Source organism: Trichoplusia ni, chromosome 5 (genome assembly GCF_003590095.1).
Source record: "Trichoplusia ni isolate ovarian cell line Hi5 chromosome 5, tn1, whole genome shotgun sequence".
Classification (NCBI taxonomy): domain Eukaryota; kingdom Metazoa; phylum Arthropoda; class Insecta; order Lepidoptera; family Noctuidae; genus Trichoplusia; species Trichoplusia ni.
This window is the reverse complement of record NC_039482.1, coordinates 6,571,358-6,591,633: the sequence shown is the minus strand read 5'-3', so window position 1 is coordinate 6,591,633 and position 20,276 is coordinate 6,571,358. Positions and strand designations below refer to the sequence as shown.

Genomic DNA, 20,276 nt, shown 5'->3' with positions numbered 1-20,276 from the left:
TCTGGTTTCAAACAAGCTGATCGATTTTATTTGTAACGTCTACTGACCACAAATGATTAGCAAAATACGTAGACATATGTATGTATTGCTAAGTATTTTGACATTTAAAACTGAGCAAATAATTAAATTTAAATCCACAATAGAAATTACGGTTTAAAATTCTATACGTAGTATCACAGACAATACACAGATTTTATCCCGAGATTTATAACTAGAATACATTGTAAAATGACTTTTTTTAATATACTACGACGCACGTAAAAGGAACTCTAAGGTGTCGGTTGAGGTTGACTACTAAAAAACCAATATGTACAAAATTTTAGACATACACCGCCTTTATCCATCACATAATTTACGCGCCTCACAAGGCATATCTCCCAGAGTTTTTTTTACATGCGTCAAGTTGTAGCTTCACAAAAATACCTCATTAGTCCTCATTATACAATAGAAACCAGCCCAACAAGATGTAAGATTTTACCAGCTAAAATGCTTATAAGTACCCATGACTTGTTGGTACAAGAATTAAAGTTGGTGTATTCGTTCAAGTCGAAATCACGTGACTTCAAAAGATAACGTCATTGGCGTTCACTGACCAACTCTTATTGACGTAAACTTCAGCCTACAGGGCGAGGGTAAATACAAAAATACTTATTCAAGTACCTACACAAGTGTGTGCGTTGCTCACACACACATACTAACATGACCATCAATTTACTGACTCTTAGTCGTATGCAACGAATAATGCGCACAATGCACATATACATGCATTCCGAGGCACCGAGGGCATTGATATTCAAAAAGGACACCGATCCTCAGACCAACCGCCACAAGAGAAGCTTACCCTCTAATATCTTCGGTTCTTACTTAAAACGAGCCAGTTACTTAAACTTACTTAACATTAAATACTAATATTTACATAAAACAAATCTTAAAATATACATTTATGTTTTTTTCACCTTGAGAAACTTAAGTTTATGTAGGTACCCTTATAATTAAATGCAATTTTATTGTGATATAAATAATGATAGTGGTCTACAATCCACAAATGTGACTCAACAACCGCCTCTTTAAGTGAGACTGTAGCTGTTGTGCGAGCGAGAGACCGAGAGTGCGAAGAGAACAACCTCTCTAGACTCTCTGTTCAATCGTCAATTATTATTCATATAAATTAGTTAGTAAAAAGCAGTACTAAAACATTACGGTTTATAATCAAAATATACTGTCAATTTGCGGCACAAGATGGCGCTCAAGCAGTAAATATTGGGAATTATCCAATTCAATTTTATAACGTTTGTAAATTTTAACTTTTTTTAAGTATAAGTAATCGTTCACAAAATACAAAGATAACTCAAAAAAAAATGTTGTAAATATCAAATTATTAACCGTAATGACACACATATATTATTTAAAACAACGAATGACAACCGTTGACGCTGATAGTAAAGGCAAGTTTCACTTAATGACTTTTTCTAAATGAACTGACATTTTAACAAATATGAGCGATTTCTAACCGACTCCAAATAGGACAAATATCTTATTTCGAATATGACATTTTCAATTGTCTATAAGTGCCACTCGCAAGTGCAAATTGTTGCTACTTATGGGGGATATTTTACAAATATCATGTAGATAATATGAGATACTTAAAAACTTGATCACAACAATCTTGAGATTAAATCTTACAGAAAACTTCAATTCTTTGACACTCAAAACCCTAATATACAATGTTCCTCGGAATCTGCGTTTTCATCAGCCGGAAATATTTCAAAATGTGGTTCCAACTCTTCCGCGTCGTCTACCTCCATAGACTCATCAATATTGCCAACCTGGCTACATTCTGAATTTATTACATCTTTTTTAGCTGCCTCCATGTTGGTCAATTTCCGTTTCGCTTTTTTAGCTAGAGGCTCTTCATCAGATGAATCAGAATCAAGGCCTCCTGACCGACTCTCTAAATGCGGCGGAACATTATCGCCATCCATTGTGTAATTAATTATTTTAGTTGGTGGATCAGGTTTGATCGGGCATGAAGCCTCGGACACTAAAGTATTTTTCTTCACCTGCATGCCATTATCATCGCACAACAATACAACTTGCTTGACTTTTTGTTTTCCATGTGGATATTTCCGGAGTAAAGAACATGGATTACTGAGCTCTCCCTGTGTCGTGTTTGGTACTTTGGGTAACAGTTTAATTAGTTTAATTGGTTTCGCATTGTTCTTGCGGGATATTATTGACGGCATACTCGTAACTCTAACAGGTGCTTCTACCCGCTTCGGGACTACGTTTGCGGGAGAGGCGTCGTCGTCTTCCGTCAAATCGATCACCGCTTTTGGTGTACCCGTTATTACTTTCGGGCAAATAGGTAACCTAGGCAAGCTGGTAGTCGATTTCATACATACTTTTACTGGCATAAGCAAACGCGTCTCGAAGTCTAGTTTGAAGAATAGCCCGTTGTTTAAACATGCGTACTTTAGTTCACATAGAGAAGTGATTGGGGATAGTTCACTGATGACAGGTCTACCTGAGGTAAAGATTTGCGTTCGTAGATAGCCGTGTGGATTGAATGGCGGCGCGTAGGATTGTAGGACAGAAGGTATTGTAACCGCGGGTGTGGCAGTGTCAGGGGCTGACGACGTCGCTTCCGAAGGCTGCGCTGTTGGTACGTCTTCGTCAAAAATCCCTGACATTTCCATCAGGTCTGACAATATATTTTTAGTAGCCTGGTTCTTTGACGCTGGGTCCTCAGGGGTATTTGTGTTATTACTTGGTTCAATAGGTTGTTCGGGAGTCGTAGCTGTGACGTGGACGTCTTGTTGAGAAACGTCTTTAATTACTGTCAGTTGGTTATCATTGAGATTACTTTCGGTAAGTGCATTTTCATCTTGTCTCGTTCCGTCAGTATTTTGAAGACCTGTTGCTAGGTTTTGGCCACTCGCTATTTCTTGGTGACTGTCTGTATTTTGTTTAGCTGTTGCACATGCATCGTGACCTTGTTTAGTAGGTGATACTTCGACTGTAGGTGTCGATGTATCAGAAATGCTACCTAGACTCGCTGTTACGTTAACGATTTGCTTGTCAACATTTGTATCAGTTTTTTCGGCATCATCTTTTGGCCCACTAGTTCCAACTGGACTGATATGAATAGTGATGTTGTCGTTTTTTGTGGCCTCTTGATTGGCGGTCTGTTCTTCACCCGCTGGTAATATGGCCAATCTAGAATTGCTTTTATCATCGTTTTCGTCCACATCAACAGTAGGTTTGTCTAATTTAATACTGATTGTCGCTACTGGTTCGGGTGTAGACTTTTTAACAGCAGTGTTAATGTATTGTTGCATGGCAGCTACGATACCCGGTACTGCGGCCATGTCGGTTGCTTTCACCTCAACGTTGGGGCTGACCGTGTACGTGACTGTACCATCAACTGCCAGAACTAAGTTCACACCATTGGGCGGATTTATAGTCGATTTCAAAACCTGTTGAGCTTCCTCAAATTTATATAAATTGGGTGGAAATTTAACTGTAGTCAACAGTATTTTATTCTTTTCTAAAAATATAGGGTTGTCGGCAGACAATGACGACGTCTGTTTACCGTTTAAATAGATTATTTTTTCTGGTGACCTCTTTATCGGCGTCAGCTGCTTTTGGGCTATTTGTAAGTTATTAGTATTTTGTGCCTGTTTTGCTGTGTTAGCTTGAGGCAGTGGGGTTGGCTCTACTGTTTTAGCACTCTTTGCTAGGTTAACACATTGCTTTTTGTGGGCATTGCACTTTACCACTGTGGTTGGTGTGGCACCGTGTAACGTTCCTGGTCTACGTCCCCTTCTTCTAACAACATGTCCATGCCGAGGAGGTGCCGGATTAACATTTAAAACAAGATTTCTGCTGCATGTCGTAGCTACATCAGTCTTAGGTGGGGGGGTGATGGCAGATGAAGCGCTACCTGACGTTGGTACTTTGACTGGTTCTTCACTTCTCACGTCAGTAATGATTGGTCCTTCAGTGATAGTAAACGATTCATCGTTAGACTCATCTAGATCTATTACTGTGTCTGTTTTACCATCGCTTATACTTGTTTGTATGGCCGCATCGATTAATTTGACAGGCGAATCTGCAGTATTGACATCAGTAACTTCGGGAGTTTTGTCAACAATTTCAACAGCCGTAGGCGGAGTAGTATGCGTAGCAGCCGTAGCAGTCGTTTCAGTAGCTTTAGCGTCTCGGTTTTTTTCCGCGAATTCATTTGATTTAGGGCAACAGATAACAATTTTAACTTTCTGATTATTCGGATCCGGTTTAGGCTCAGGGCTATCATCACGGATTTCAATAGCGCTTTCAGCTGTGGCGGTCTTAACATTTACATTATTAGACGGGGTATCTTCAATAAGTATAGTTTTATCCACATCTTTATTTTTTTCTGCTAGTGCTTCCTTTCGAATTTGGGATTCAGCCTGCTTTTGAAGTTTGTCGTTCAGAGCGTACTCCTCTAATAAGTGTTTGCAGCAGCATGTGCATACAGGGTACACGCATTCATGGAGAGGCAACTTTTTAGTGACACCCATCATGTGTATAATTTTCTTTTGCGCCCAACAGCAGCAAGTGCGTGAATTTGATTGCTGATCTGGCATTCTCTTTTCTTTTTTACTTTTAGGTTTCTTTTCTGCGGCTTTTATGCTTACTTTAGGCGTCTTCGTTTGACTTGTACTTTCTTCTACATTGACAGGGATCGGTGCATCGAAAAAGCTTCCGTCTATTTTCTTTTTCTTTTTGACCTTTTGTTTTTTTTGCGAACCATCATTCTCTTGCTCGTCATAAACAAATAGGAATAACATTTTGTTTAATGTGTCTATGGTAAGAAGCGCTTCGTCGCTTTTACTTGTAGAGCCGGCGACGCTTGGGTCAGAGCTTTTAGGAATCCAAGGAACTGTTGGGCCCAATGTCCTTTTCCTAACAGGCGCAGCCTTCGACCAAGCAGGCCCCACGCGGGGTAGTTTTTGTGTAATTAAGTCTGGGTAGCGCTCGAGATATCCGTGAGGACCTTTCTGTTTTGGTTGGATAAGCCTTGAGTTTCGGGAGTTAGGTTCATAATTGACCACGCCAGGTGGGCACTTGGTTGTGTTTGGCAGCCGCGTTTCTGCGAATGGGGCTTTTGGCTGTGACGTGTCTAGGTCAATAAATCCTTTTTGCAGTGGCATTCCTAATGCAGTTGCAGGAGCTGGTTTTTGAGCAGTTGGCACTATAGAAACCTGCACTTGTGGCATGTTATTTTGCACCTGTATAGGACTAACCTCTGCTGTGAGTAAAGTCTGATTAATTCGACGTATCTCACTTATATCAGGTAAGTTTATTATTTTCTTCCTTTCATTAGTTTGCTCAGTCGGTTGTACTTGTGCTTGGTGCTCGCTAGGTTTTAAAGGCTCATAGTTAACGGTAGGGAATATTTCAACCGGTTTGGAGTTATCGATGAGACTTTGTGCGGGCATAGCGGAAGGTATAACGGATACATTTTGGCGAGTCTCTTCCGTATTTCTGGATTCTGCTTTTGAATTAGCCTTAAGATATAAAGTACCGTTTATAAGTTTTCGTTCGAAAGATTTCCCGAGGTCAATCGTCAATGGTTTGCAAGTCTTCAAAAGACCCCTGTTACGCGGCGAGCTTAAGAAGCCGACTGTCAAACGTTTGAGCCTCGTATTAAAATCTGGGTTTTTACACAGCTGTATAGGATTGTACGTGCGCGCTCGCGGTTTCTGTAACAAGTAACTGGACGATTTTACTTTCAGACTATCAGGAACAGTTTCCTCTTCACTATCTTCAGCCATTTTTAAATCATCTTTTGTTTCTTCAGGTTTTTCTTTGACTGCTTGCTTCAGAGTAGGTTTGCTTTGTTTACAGATAATATCGATCAGCTGTTTGTCTTGTATACGTTGGTAATACTTGAGCCCCATGTCGTCTAGTCGAGTTGTATATGTTATAGGTAACATGAGGAGTTTAAGGTCAATTGTTGGTACATCTTTAATAACTTTTTCTTCTACTTTGATAGGTTTGTCTTCTGTAATAAATGATTGAAGTTCAGTTAAATTGTTTAATTATGTTATCTAATTTTTTAGACTTACGAACGAACAAAAGCTCAAAATTAAAATATTTATGGATTTGTATATATTTCTCGATTGATGGGTTAAATTTGACTCAAATAAGCAAACGATTAAGCAATACGATTTTACAGTCTCGAGACAACATTTTTCTAAAATTTGTAATAATGAAGAAATGGAAGGGCAAATTGGCATTAATTAAAAAAAACAATAATGCTGTCATCATGTTTAGTAAATTTCGCGAAGTCTCAGAAAAACACATACAAACACTTACCATAATCATCGACATAGGCGATCCCGTCATCCACAAATGCTATACCATCATCAGCAAAACTCATATCATTCGAAAGCTCACCAAAAGAGAACTTCTCAAATTCTTTAACTGCCGTTATTTTTTTAGCTGTTACTTCAGGTAAGTCTTTTTCAGTTTTAACTTTGGGCGTTTCAACATCGGAATCATCGTCTAATTCTATTACTTCAGGAGTTGGTTCTGTGCTTTTAGGAGCTTCAGTTACAGTTGGTTCAACAATTTCAGGCACATCAACAGGAATTGTACTTTTTTCAATAATTTCAGGTATATTTTCTTCTGCAGTTTCGCTATCATTAACTGTAGGTATAGTGATATTTTCTTCTATAATTTCATCGTTAGTAACAGGATTAATCGAAGTTTCAGCATCTGTAGCTACAGTTTGTTCTAAAACTACGTCTTTAAGCGTTTTAGGGTTATTAATAGTAGCCCCTGACTCATCTATTTGCGATAAAATTGCGTTAGTATCGTCGACATTACCGAATACGCACGTGATTTGTGGTAACATGTTTTCTTTTTGTTGGTTTAGTGTGAATTGAATTGCTTGCGTTATTTCATTTTCTGCGTCAGCGAGATCGTCGGACGAATCAACGCCTTCAGTTTTATCTAAGTTTTCGTGTTCGACTGCAGTGTACTGTAAAGCTTCGTCGAACCATGGGTTTTTGGGTTCCTCAATGTAAGGTCCATCTATGTCCATGTCTGCGGGTTCTTCCTTGATTTGTGGTGGTTCCAGGGGTTGTTTTTGCTCCGTGTTTGACTTTGGTACTTCACCCTCATTGTCAGAGTCTGCCCCAAGATCTATAGTTTCTATCACAGGTTCAATGACCTCCAGGTCAGGACTATGGTCTGCAGGGAAAGGGAAATTATTAAAAAATGAAAAATTCTTAATATATCTTTAGAGTTCCAACTTAACGTGACCATCGATATGACGCATGCCATCCAATCTTGAAGCAAAATGCTAATGATTCACTTACCTTCAGCGACTGGTGTCTTTTTAACAGGTATCCCTGGTTTCTCAATCATTTTATGTGCCTGGAACATTATATAATATCACGTATTTTTTCTACACACCCAGACTCTGAACAAGCAGTCGTGGATCACACAAATATTGATTCTGAATCAGTCGTTGGAATACGAGCGGTGTGTATTCTAATTGTATGGATTCTGAGATAGTTTTACTCACCAGCATTTCGGGTAATATGACTTCTTCTTTCTCTATCATCTGGTCCCACTCAGGGAAAGGGAGGGTCACCAGACATCTATAACTATAAAGAGAAAATTAAAAATTGTCATACAAATGTTCAGTGACCTACATCCATTTTCATCAAGTTAACAGATAATAACTTTCGTGAGGATAAACGGTTTACTCACGCGTATTTATCGGGATCGCATAGTCGTGCAAACTAAACAGTTTTATGAGCTGACGCGGCGGCGATGTCACTACTCTAAGCAAGTCGTCTCGCGATTCCGACCTTGCTTCATGGTTAAGAACTTCCGTTTGAACCAGAACTAGTTGCGGGTGATCCCGATAAATATACCTTACTAAACCCAAAAGCAATTTTCGAACAAGAAGACTTCAGTGTCAATGTTAACAAATATTTGATTATGTCATAAAAAAATTGCAAGTCTGACGTCTCCATTGTCTCTTTTACTTAAGTAATAAACTATTTATGAATTCCTCAAGTCTTTATGTTACATACTGCATAGCGATCTCGATTTGCAGCGGTGAAGGCGTGTGTGGCTCGGCGAAGGACAGACGTTTGACCATGCCGCGGTACGCGAACCAGAAGTTATAGAACTGGTCTCTAGTGGCACGCTTCAGCTGGTACCAGCGCAGCTGTAGCAGCATCGGAGAGCACTGGTGGCCCCTGTAAATAATAATTTTGATGAATGAATAATCCCTGCTAATATTATAAATGCGAAAGTAACTCTGTCTGTCTGTCTGTTACGCTTTCACGTCTAAACCACTGAACTGTATTTAATGAAATTAGGTACAGAGGTAGAGTTGACCTAGAGAAAGAACATAGGATAGTTTTTATCCCGGTATTTTGAAGAGTTCTCTTGGAAACGCGATATAACCGACCTCGACGCGGGCGAAGCCGCGGGCGAAAAGCTAGTAATTAATAGATTACGTGACCATGATTTAGTGACCATCTATGTCATAAGCAGTGGCGCAGCGATGGGGGGGGCGGGGGGGGGGCGGACCGCCTCGGGCGCCACTGTCAGGAGGGCGGCAAATTATCATGCAAAATTTCGACGTTCCGCGCGCGAACAAAACAAAGAAGTGTAAGATAACTTCATTTTCAATCATTTTTCCAACTTTGGGCGCCAAGGTGAATCCGCCCCGGGCGATGGTGACCCAAGCTACGCCACTGGTCATAACTAGTTCCTCACAGTTCCTCCCTGTATCGGCTGTGGCGCTAATAAGTGCTGCTACATCATCATGTATCGGGTTGTGCGTCTTCTTTAAAAATGGTTGAGCACTACTTGAGCTGCATGAGCTACTCGGGGCATGCGAACAGCATGATGGCACGAACTCAGATTCATCTGGCTCTTCGTTCCAAAGGCCAGTCCAGGAACTATATATTTACTCATTGTGGTAAACTACACTGTCTGGACTTGAGTTTGTTTCGACGCACGGATCTTGAGCGCTGACCTTCACCTGCGCAGAAGTGATGTTTTGTGTCCCTTTTGCGGTATGAAGTGAGGCGCGGGGTGAACTAAAGTGCAGTGACTGTCCCGCAGCGCATCGCGTCATAGCCGTCCCTCGTTGATTCGAGTACGCACAATTGATAGGCGTTTTCATTTACGATGCGCAAAGCGATCCTTACTCTTCAGCCGAGCGCTCAAGATTCGTGCCGGTAACTATAGACAGCTGAAAAATGTCGACACCTGATAGCTTAAACAGTGACATGTAGAAGTAATGACGTCTATCCTATTAACAGAATAAATTATATCTTTTCATATTTTATTTTTTTTATATATCCTGGAACAACTCACACACGGTTATCTAATCCCAAGCTAAGCTTTAGAGCTTGTGTTATGGTAACCAGACAACTGATAAACTTACTTATATATTTCTAAATACATACATATTATAGATAAATTACACCCAGACACCAGAACAAATGATCATGCTCATCACACAAACATTTGTCCTGGGCGGGAATCGAACCCACGACCTCCGGTATAGCAGTCAGGGTCGCTAACCACTAGACCAACAGGCCCGTCAAAAAGTGGTATACCATTTTTTGGTGGTATACCACTCGGCTATCCGTGTAGTTCTTAATAAAGTCTAGGAACAAGTACTCACTGGTTATTGTAGTACAGCGTGGCGGCTGACCAGGCTTGCGCCAGTTCCTCGCCCCGCGCGCCTTCGATGCCAAACTTCTTGACAATCGCCAGCAGATCCACCAACGGCTTGGGATCCTGTTTCGATTTTACGGCTTTCGGCTGCTAAAAAATACACGCGATTATCATATGGTTGGAACGAAGAGAACGGATGTGGATGAGACGCTCATATACTGTAGCCGCATGCAACACCAACACTTAGCTAAGTGCAATCATAATAATAGATTTGAAAAATCGAAATACCCACTTTTTTAAATGTCAAATGTTATCAAATTTCGTCAGATTTTATAATTGTAAATTGCATTGTCATCAGGTGTGAAGCTACCCTGAAAAGTACAGCCGGCTAGCTTATCGGGGAGTGTCTCAAAATTGAGTTACAACAACCCGAACGACAAACAAACATACAAACAAGAAAGTGAGTTTATAAAAACGTGGGAAAATTACGATTACGATTTGTCTCTCTGTTGGTCTATTGGTTAATGGCCCTGACTGCTATACCGGAGGTCGGTTGGGAGTCCCACCTCAGGACAAATGTTTGAGTGATGAGCACGGTTATATGTTCTGTGTCTGGGTGTAATTTATCTCTATATTATTTAAGTACTCATAATACAAGCTCTGCCTATTTGGAGACTTTATGGTGTTAGGCGTAAGAAAGAAAAATACAGCACGATTTGCTCATTGTTTCGTTGTTGAAAACAGCTATAACTCTTCTTTTAAACGTACAATAATTCAGACAATAATTAAATCACATTAATTAATTGAACAGAGATCCAAAAAAACTAAATGATTCTCTAAATTTTAGTGCAATAGAAATTGAACTTTATTACCATTTTGATAACGTCCACGTTCTGGTGAACGAGGACCATGTCGAACATAAGCCAATCCGTTAAGGACATTCGCGCCGCCTTAGGTATCCTGGCTACTTGATCGTTGCATTCGAACAGCTTCTCCAACTTCCTCAAAGTTAAAGCTCGCATCCGAGACCTGGGGAAGAACAGCCTTGTTTTAGGTAGAGGTACATAAAGCGCGGATATCGCTTAGGTATTCAGTATAAACTGTGAAGTTTTCTACCCCTTTAATCTGATTAGACCTTAAGCAGAGATGACATAGGTGCCGAATACGCAGTTCAATTGCAGTCGACGTACAATCGCACCGCACGAGCTTGAATTGCAATTTGCGTTAAGAAATGCTTTAATTTTTTGCCTCGCAATGGATAAACAGATTTAAAATCAAAATCAAAGTCATTCATTTAAATAAGGCTAATAGGTACTTTTTTAAGGTCTTCTTAAATTGGACACACCGCCCACGCTTCACCGCTTCCTTGGAGCTTTTTCTGTGAGAGAAAAAACGGCGCAACAAACTCCCCAACGAATACCTAGACTTCAGTAGCTGAAAACCTTTTTTGTATAAGAAGACGATTATCTAGTCTAGTGCACTAACCATAACGCCTTGCATTCGTACGAAGTCTCCCTCTTTAAGCACTCCCAGACCTCTTTCTCCGGCCTCTTCTCCAGCAGCAGCAGACGAGCGACCGTGCGGATCAACCGCCGCTTGAACTTGTCCAAATCCGACACATCTCTGGTAATGTGAGCTGGAAATAGGCTTCAATTATTATCTGAAGACTTGTAAGGTATCAAACGAATAGAATATGCGAACTATAAAAAAAAAACGATAAGTAAACAAAAGAGTAGAATAATATTCAATTTATATCTTCTAATATATAAAATTCCCGTGTCACGATGTTAGTTACCGTACTCCTCCGAAACGGCTTTACCGATTTTTACCAAATTTTATATACGTATTTGGAGGTCTGAGAATCAGCTACTATCTATTTTTCATAACCCTAAATGATAAGGGTTGTCCACCCTTAATATTTTGTCTCCACTGTGATCATCGACTGTTAGGCGGTACGTAGTTCGCCGGGTTAGCTAGTTTTAGCCCGTCTAAACTGAATAATAATTAGTATTTTTACCCAATAAAGTATTTTTTTCTCACTTATTTGTCATGCCCGACAAGGTCACAATGCTCCTAAATTAATATTTATCTTTATGTACCTTCCACCAAATTTACAATGGCCGATGAATGAATGGCAATGGGATTAAATTTGAAATTATTCCTATTCTCTTAAGCATTTTGCGAATACAATAATAGGAAGTTAATTGTATTGACCTTGGGTGTACCGGCCCGTACTAATTTTCCAATTATATTGCAGGAAAAAAAAAATTTTTCATTCATTCATCGGCCATTGTAAATTGGGACCCTGGAGGCCGTCGATCTTAATGAAGTTTAAGATGGGGTCTCCTGATGTTTACTGTTTGAGCCTTTGTTACTAACTTTGTTAAAAACGGTAACTGCCAAAAATTAGAAACGGCCTTTGAAATAATTCAACATTTATACATTCATTTGGGTGTCGTCGAAGATCATCATTTTTAACAAAATCGCAAGTCTTAAAATACATATACTTTTCATGTATAAAAAAAACTATAGCTATGCATACAACAGTTTCATACAATGAGTAGATATATAATATATATATATATATATCCTGGGACAACTCACACACGGTTATCTGATCCCAAGCTAAGCAGAGCTTGTGTTATGGTAACCAGACAACTGATAAACTTACTTATATTTTTCTAAATACATACATGTTATAGATAAATTACACCCAGACACAGAACAAATGATCGTGCTCATCACACAACATTTGTCCTGGGCGGGAATCGAACCCACGACCTCCGGTATAGCAGTCAGGGTCACTAACCACAAGACCAACAGGCCAGTCAAAGATACTTGCTCCGTATTTACACCGCGTCCGAAATTCGCCCACTCTCCCCTACAATGTCTCGTCCACAAAGATCTGTGTTAAGGTCCCCTTGAGCAGTCAAAGCTTACAGACGGACAGATTACTTTCGCATTCATAAAGCATAAAGATTAAGCCATTTATTAAAGGTATACCTGGATGATACTTGGCCATCCGAGGGACAGCATCAGGTCTCAGTTCGAGATAACCGCCAAACACTTCATATACATCATAGCCAAAAAAATCTTTATTCATCTGAAAAACATTATCATGAATTTCGTTAACTAGGTACCTACTCGTTCAATCTTCGAATCAAAATTATTTATTCAAAATAAATTTTTTTTACTGTCATGATTTTACTAGATAGCGCGAATCGCCATATTTTTCGATTTTCAGTTTTATTAAGCTATGAAATGGTTGTTATGGATTAAATGGTCTTGTTGGATAAATTTTGTATATTGAGGGAGGACCCATAGGAGCATACATCGAAACAAGAGCAACATAAGATAAAAGAAGAAAATTATTTTGATCGCTTTTTTTCCATTCTAAATAGGCATGTATTGGATCAATACTTAAAATAAGTAGGTATTTCATACACAATTTTTTTTTTTTAATTACTGACAAATAACATTGTATTTTTTATTTAGTCGGTTGCGGCTTTTGCTATTCAGCCGAGACGACGAGGTGATAAGTATTTAGTCATTTAATAGAATACGCGTTTTTTTTTTAGTTGGGAAAAAAAATGTCATTAAGGTAAACTTACATCAAAATGATCCTGACACACAAATCTCTCGTTAAGAAAATACCATTCCAACGTTATACTTTTCCATTTCTCCCTCAACTCCGGGTCCTTCGGTAAACTGAAGAACGTCTTCCTTGGATTATTAACATTGTTGTTCTTACAATTTTTCACTGAGCAAAATTTAATGATCATGTACTTTTGGACTTTAATCGCCATGGCTTGGCTTTCGAGAAACTTCGATCAAGATACTACCAGCTATAGTATTATACTAAACAATATTTAAAACGTAATTAGTTGCGGAATTTATTTCGTATTTATTTCCATTTGTTGCTATTTTATATAAGACCCCAAACGCAATCTGCATTTTACTGTAATACTATTAATTGGTAATTAAATGCATCGTTCTTCATCGTTGTGTCACAAATTAAGTTACACGACAACAGGTGTTCTATTTAGATTTCAAACTGTTGAACACATAATAATATTAGATTCTTCTATTCGAATCTAAATACCGCGTTACCGCTTCTCTCAATTCAAAGATCAATAAATTATTCACATTAACAAAACAAACAAAACGCTACACATCAACATGGTTTGCGGACTCCACTTAAAGTATTTCGGAACTCTGTTTTTGTATCGAAAGCACAACACTAGACTGTCTAACTTAAAAACACGAAATCGCTTGACAACACTACAGACATTATTTAAAATCACTATCATATTAACTTATTTAGGCATTTGTAAATATTTAGACCGGCGGTGGCGGCCAACGAACTGTTTCGATGTAAATCCATCATAATCATAATATAGGCAGCCTATTGTACCGGGCTCCCGCGCATGCGTACTAAGGACTCTTTGGTTGCAACTCGCAGCTACTTTAACTTCGGTCAAAGAAGCTTTTAGGTTACCGCTAAAACACTAAAAAAAACTTGGCAGTTATCTCGAATAAGAAGAAAGAATACTTAATAAGTACGTTTCCTGATGTTGGCGCCTGTTAAATGTTAATGAGAATGAAAATTTATCCTGGAGAAGAATGAAACTAATTCGTGCAGGCGAAGCGGCGCGTAAGCTAGTTTATGTCAAATTATGAATAATTCTAAATATCTATTCAAAAACAAGGAACTGCTAAACTAACTCCTGTAAACTTTTAATTGTATTTCGTTATCATCAAACTTAAGTCGATTTTGGCGCCGAAACCGGTTAGTCGTTTGGCTAAATTTTACTTTTCTCCACATGATTTAATCTTGATTTTCACATTTAGAATACTTCAGTATATACAATTTGGATGATATTTCAAAATTTTGTTGCTTGATTATGGAGGCAAAGTAGGTATAGACATACATTAAAGTAATTCTTTTAAGAAGCTGTAAAGGTTCCCTGGCAAATTAAGGCTAAATTGGTTGATTGAAGGGAACAAAACGTTTTGGTAAAAAGATTAAGAATGTGCGTTAGCCAGACATCCTCAATTCTGCAGTTTAATTCTATAGGAATTCTAATGGATACCATGACATATTATTATGGCAATGACAACCTTTGCTTTTAACAATTGTTCGTTAGTTAAAATAACAGCTTAGTAAAAGGATTAAAATAAAAGATCTTGAATAAAAGTAGTTCGCATAAGCAAATATATTTGTATCTTCTAAATAATGACTGGCTTGTTGGTCTAGCAGTTAGTCCCGACTGCTATACCGGAACTTGTGGGTTTGATTCCCACCCAGGACAAATGTTTGTTTGTTTGAGGCTAGATGGTATTGTGTGAAAGTTGTAGTATTTAATTATATCTCATTATATTATTAAACTGAATAAATTAATTTGAACAGTTCACAATTAGGCATAAAATAATGCAAAAGTATCTGTCAGTCTGGTTTGCTTACACAGCCATACCTGAATCGATTTTGATAAAACTTGGCACAGGTGATGCTGGAATCCAAAAAAGAACAGTTTACCTTTGCCAATATCAATTTGTAAGAATTTGTAAGTTACAAGATCGCACAGCAATAAAACAAATAAAACAGTTACTAGGAAATCTTTTACATTGTGTAATTTATGTAATTCATCAAGTAAAACACTTTCTATAAATAATTAATATATTCATAAAATTTCTTCAGTACAATTTCTTTTTTTCTTTTAATAATCAATGAACTGGTTTCTTAATTTTCCTTCTTCTTTTGTAACTTATTATGCATAGCCTCATTCAGAAAGGTAGTTGTTTGTGTACTTATTATTAGCATAGCATAGCATCTAACTGCCATATGTCTCAATAGATGTAGGTATAGATTAACAATAGTCAGATGCTCAGTATCAAATGTTCAGTTATACTATACACACCTATGCTGAAATGAAAAAAAAAAGAAATTAGTTATGCTTGTCTTTGTATTATAATTATTATTTATAATCACATTAATGTTATGTCTTAAAAAGCACTGAAAACTTAACAGAAATTGAATTTTAAGTTATTACAAGTCGACATTCAGTCGAACACATCGATAAAAATATAAATTTATACTGCAGAAAATAAAGCATTATCTGCACTATTATAGAATTAAATACCATAATATTGTTGTCATGAAGAGTAAACAACAACATGAACTTACCGCCAATCCAGCTTCATTTACAAGTTTTATCATTTTAAGCCTTTTGACATTTAGGACAATAATTACTTCGTTCAAACTCGCAGTTATAGTGTATAATAATAAAATAAGTCTTTAAAAACATTCGCAAGAACCATTATTACCTACCATTTGAATCGCATTTCTCGTGTTAAGATAAAATATGACAATCAAAACAAACACCTTGGTGTTGTCAAAATAGCGCGTGTTCTAGTGTTGCCATAACGGTGCTAAACAAAACCGAATAAATCAATTAAAAAAATAGGCTATCAAAAATAATGTGTTAGCGTTAGTTGCTTGGCAGAAAAAAAACACGTATAAAAAAGGGGCCCACTAGGAGCCATTTTTTCTGGTAAATTATTGAAACTCATTAGACTATTTTATCGCAATAAACAGTAAAGAATGAGGACGTCTCTACTTTCACTATGAAACATTTTTGTTCAAACTATTTCCACAGAATATACAGTTGCTATTTCATTGTCTAGTGACGAAAAGCCCATAACTTCCTAAATATTGACTTATATTGCGGTATATTGGTTTTTGCCATCAATATTTAAAGGTAGAATTAAAAATATAATACCACTTTTTTGCGTTTCAACAAAAATTGATTTCGTCTGTGTGACTAGACTACCGTCACTGAAAATTGTATTTATTCAAAGAAATTAATAGGGAAAGGTCAATTGTTTTTATTAGGATAAAAAACATTCCATCCGTATGTAAAATATTATTCATCAAATTATTTTACAAGCCATTTTCAATATATAATAATTATGGTTAATATGTGGGCTAATTAATTATTATTACTATCTGAGATTCGAGTTCGATATATTGAAGAATTAAACGATAAATTTTAAAATATTCACTTTGACTTACAGAATGAGTAGAAACTAAACGTAACACTGTTAAATTACGGATTGCGGATTGTGTAATATTTGAAATGTCAATGGCCTACAGATAATTCGTCACGTGGTCATAGAACACTATAGTTATAATAAGAACACTATTGTTTCTATTTGCTTTCTTTAACCGATCACGCATGCTTTACCTACTTGGTTTTTAATATCCAAAATTATTTTCTTTGATTTAGCAGTAGGTAACTGTTACAAAAAAAGAATTCTTCTTCCGTAAACAAAATAAAAATATACTAAAATAATAAATAGCCCGAATTCAGTCTTTTCTTTTTGAGGACGGTTAAAAAGCAATTACTGATCTGGTATAAAAGCACATTTTTGGAAACAAATAATGAAAACAAGTAATATTTAGAGCAGTATTGAAAGTACGGTAGGTAGTAAATACTACAACCCCAGTACAATATCGCCGTCTCTTTCTGCCCCGCCGTTATTTCGTATCTACGTCTCGCTTCAACTATCTCTATCTACCTTTATCCCATAAAAACGGTATACTCGAAGAGAGTCAGACGTGTCGCCCAGTAACAGAAATCCAGTAAATTATCAAAAAAATTGAAAAAATGCATAAATTTGTTCATCGCTGATGGGATCTAATGGACTGTTCAATATCGTATTGGCTGATTCTAAACTTCGTCATTTTTTATAATACGAAGGAAAATTAAGACCTCAGATGCGAGTCAGTATTTTATCTTGATTTTATTTCGTCTATTTTTGCCATTAAAAATAGACGTTCACTTGGTTCATATCTCTTTATTGAAAATTGAAATGCTATCGCTGTTTTTTTTTTATAATTGTATAGAAATAATTGAACGATCCGTTTTCGCGTACCGGAAAAGATTTTTTTTATAATATTGTTTTAAGTAATATTGATTAGCTGGACATGGTCACGGACAATTTTTTCGTATTATGTAATTAATATAAACCGCACAATATTTACGTTCTAATGCAACATTCACTCGCAAATGATATTTTTTTTTCCTAAAAACGCTGTTTTGCCATATTAATTACTTCTAGCGAATTTCTGGTATAGAAAAAACGTTATATGAATAAAGTCGGACAAGCCTTATCTGAAAAATAGTTTGTACCCATTTTTCAGACCTAGGTAGGTATAGGTACTTAATATGCATATAATTTTTCATTTCTTTATAATCGGTCTAGCATTTCGGAAGAGTATGATAACTATCACGGAGAGATTATTTATAAGATATTCAATGAAAAAATTAAACGTAAAATACATTACCTATAGAAAAGATTTCACTTTATATGTGAAAGTATTCCGCATAAAATTTAAGGTTAAGTTATAAAACTACATGTAAATATAAAACCAATATTAATTACACGAAAATAAAATAAATAATATCTAAAGAGAATATTCAGTTGAAATGTCGTCTTCATAGACGTCTATCCCCGTTTGACGCATGAACGCAAATGAACATTCGGTATAAGCCGAGCCAAGAAAAGGTACGTTTATAGGTTACCCATCGATAACAGCTGTCTCCAAACACTTCTATTAAATCACACACATAACTATTTAACACGGACACTAAATAAATAACAAATACGAGTAACTTTTTACAGTTTTCGTTTTTCACCGCACTTGTGAACACGTCAACGTTTCAAAACAATATGGCGAAAACGGGCATCGTTCAATGTACGTAGCGCGGGTTTCTAGTTCTACCTCGAGGCTCGAAACTGTTACGTTTGACAGAAATAGCAATACTACCTATCTCTGTCGCAAGCCCCTTATACTGTTCCGCTGACAAGGACACTGCGCGAGGGAGATGAAACATGCCCATTGATTGCCGCCGCCATTTGGAAAGCAAACGTCGAACGAGCCGGACGCATGTCGCTACAGAAATTGCGCTATGAAACAATACATAACGAATGCTTCACGTGTTATTTTTTAAACAAACGTCTGTATTCTGTACTGTTCTTTTAGTTCACCGTATATCGTGTTTTCGAAATGGTCATCGAAAGACAATTTAAAACCGGACTTTTGCTATGGTAAAAAATATTGAATTCTGGCAGTGATGTCGATTTCCAATGATTGTAATGGTGCTATCGAGTCGATAGCGATAACGACCTTGACGTAATGTAAAACATATTTTTTTAGTCGTGTCATAATTTTAATACATATTACAATATCTATAAAATTACGACACGTTTAACTTATTTATTTCAATTTGAGGTTACAATCTTCTTGTAGGTGCTTCTACAGATAAAGTAAAAGAGTGGTATCTAATAGATTGCGGCAAAGTAAATATTACGTTCTTACATTTTTTGTGTACCAATTGCTAGCGTCTTGTTGTGATAATTGCAAGAGAATTATAACTCTGATAAAATCAAGATCCCCTACTACTGTCTGGGTTGTTTTCTTTTTGTTAGCATCAATCGAGCTAAAATTAATAAATATTCATTATTAATATTTTATTCGGAGGAGCTCGAGGCTAGATTATAAATGCACAAGTTGATTGATCACAGGTTAACGCTCTACCCGGTCGGTCCGTAGATGGGTTACCATCTTTCCTCCGGTTCGTGGCTGTTAATGCTGTTATTCATACATATTTTCAGTCGTTACAGGTAGTCAGTAGCTAGAAAGTCTGACAACCAGTCTAAAAAACGGGTATCGTGTTGTTGTTGTTGCTTTTTTTTTTAATAAAATGATAAATAAATATTTTATTCATAGCAAAGCTAATAATTAACCATGGTTTTAAATTTATGAAAAGATGCACATCAAAACATGAAATGTATTAAACGATAGTCAACTGCATTACATTGTGCTATACCTAATTATTATGGGTATTGGTATTATCGGTTTGTATCGAAATATTAAGTCTTCTAAGGTTCACGAGACTTCATGGGAAGAAGGCGTGCAGAGCGCTGAGTGACACAGGGCCAACATGCGTTCATGCCTTGAAAATCTTTGAGTTGAGATCCTTAATCTAAAATATGATGGGGATCTACCATCCCCTGCTCTATAAAATAAGGGACGTAGACGGCCCAAGGTAGCAACAAACTTTTAGGTATTATTTATACTTATAAAAACAACAGGAATAGGATATGTTTGTCTTCTCTCGCCTTTCGCATCTGAGAGGCAGAGGAGAATTTCATATACAAAAGAGGCATATACCCAGCCGTGTAAGTCAATGCCAATGGTGGTGGTAATGCTTAACAAATATCGTAAAACATAAGGACCTTGGTGAAAAGAGTAAGTCTCTCTGTCTCCTAAGCCTCAGTATAATTAGGCATGCATCAAATAATTAAAAAAATACTTTGAAAATGGAACAATTTTCGATATTCGAAACGTGTGGTAGGGGACTCTTTTCTTATGTTGTGAATGTTTCCATTGTATTAAGTTACACAAATTTTTATTGATGTCATTTTATGTAATAAATACGCACAAATAATATTTAAAGTTTTGTTTTTTTTCAATCTACACAATTTCGAAATTTATCCACCTAAATTAA

At 37.0% G+C, this 20,276-nt stretch overlaps 1 protein-coding gene across 3 annotated transcripts; it reads right to left on the bottom strand.

The window, feature by feature from the left end:
• Positions 1 to 521: 521 nt before the first annotated feature.
• On the bottom strand, positions 522 to 18,395 carry LOC113494233. Of its 3 annotated transcripts, none has more exons than XM_026872478.1 (10): positions 13,314 to 14,969; positions 12,706 to 12,805; positions 11,188 to 11,338; positions 10,575 to 10,731; positions 9,710 to 9,852; positions 8,097 to 8,264; positions 7,580 to 7,661; positions 7,371 to 7,428; positions 6,364 to 7,242; positions 522 to 6,049 (listed from the first exon to the last, which is right to left on the bottom strand). In XM_026872478.1, exons 1-10 carry the CDS (start codon positions 13,506 to 13,508, stop codon positions 1,707 to 1,709), a joined length of 6,276 nt encoding a protein of 2,091 aa, XP_026728279.1. In that variant the 5' UTR covers positions 13,509 to 14,969; the 3' UTR covers positions 522 to 1,706. The 3 variants fall into 3 exon arrangements, with proteins under 3 accessions (XP_026728279.1, XP_026728280.1, XP_026728281.1); XM_026872479.1 differs by having other exon boundaries at positions 9,710 to 9,849; XM_026872480.1 differs by lacking the exons at positions 12,706 to 12,805; positions 13,314 to 14,969 and adding an exon at positions 18,288 to 18,395.
• Between the last annotated feature and the right edge of the window lie 1,881 nt (positions 18,396 to 20,276).

What these genes read in the sequence shown, in the direction of transcription:
- LOC113494233 (XM_026872478.1), bottom strand. Translation starts at nt 13,508, where the DNA reads ATGGCGATTAAAGTCCAAAAGTACATGATCATTAAATTTTGCTCAGTG. An exon ending in ACGTGGACGTTATCAAAATG is followed by an intron (nt 9,853 to 10,574) that starts GTAATAAAGTTC and finishes TGTATTTTTTAG; the next exon opens with CAGCCGAAAGCCGTAAAATC. An exon ending in CGCCTATGTCGATGATTATG is followed by an intron (nt 6,050 to 6,363) that starts GTAAGTGTTTGT and finishes CATTTATTACAG; the next exon opens with AAGACAAACCTATCAAAGTA.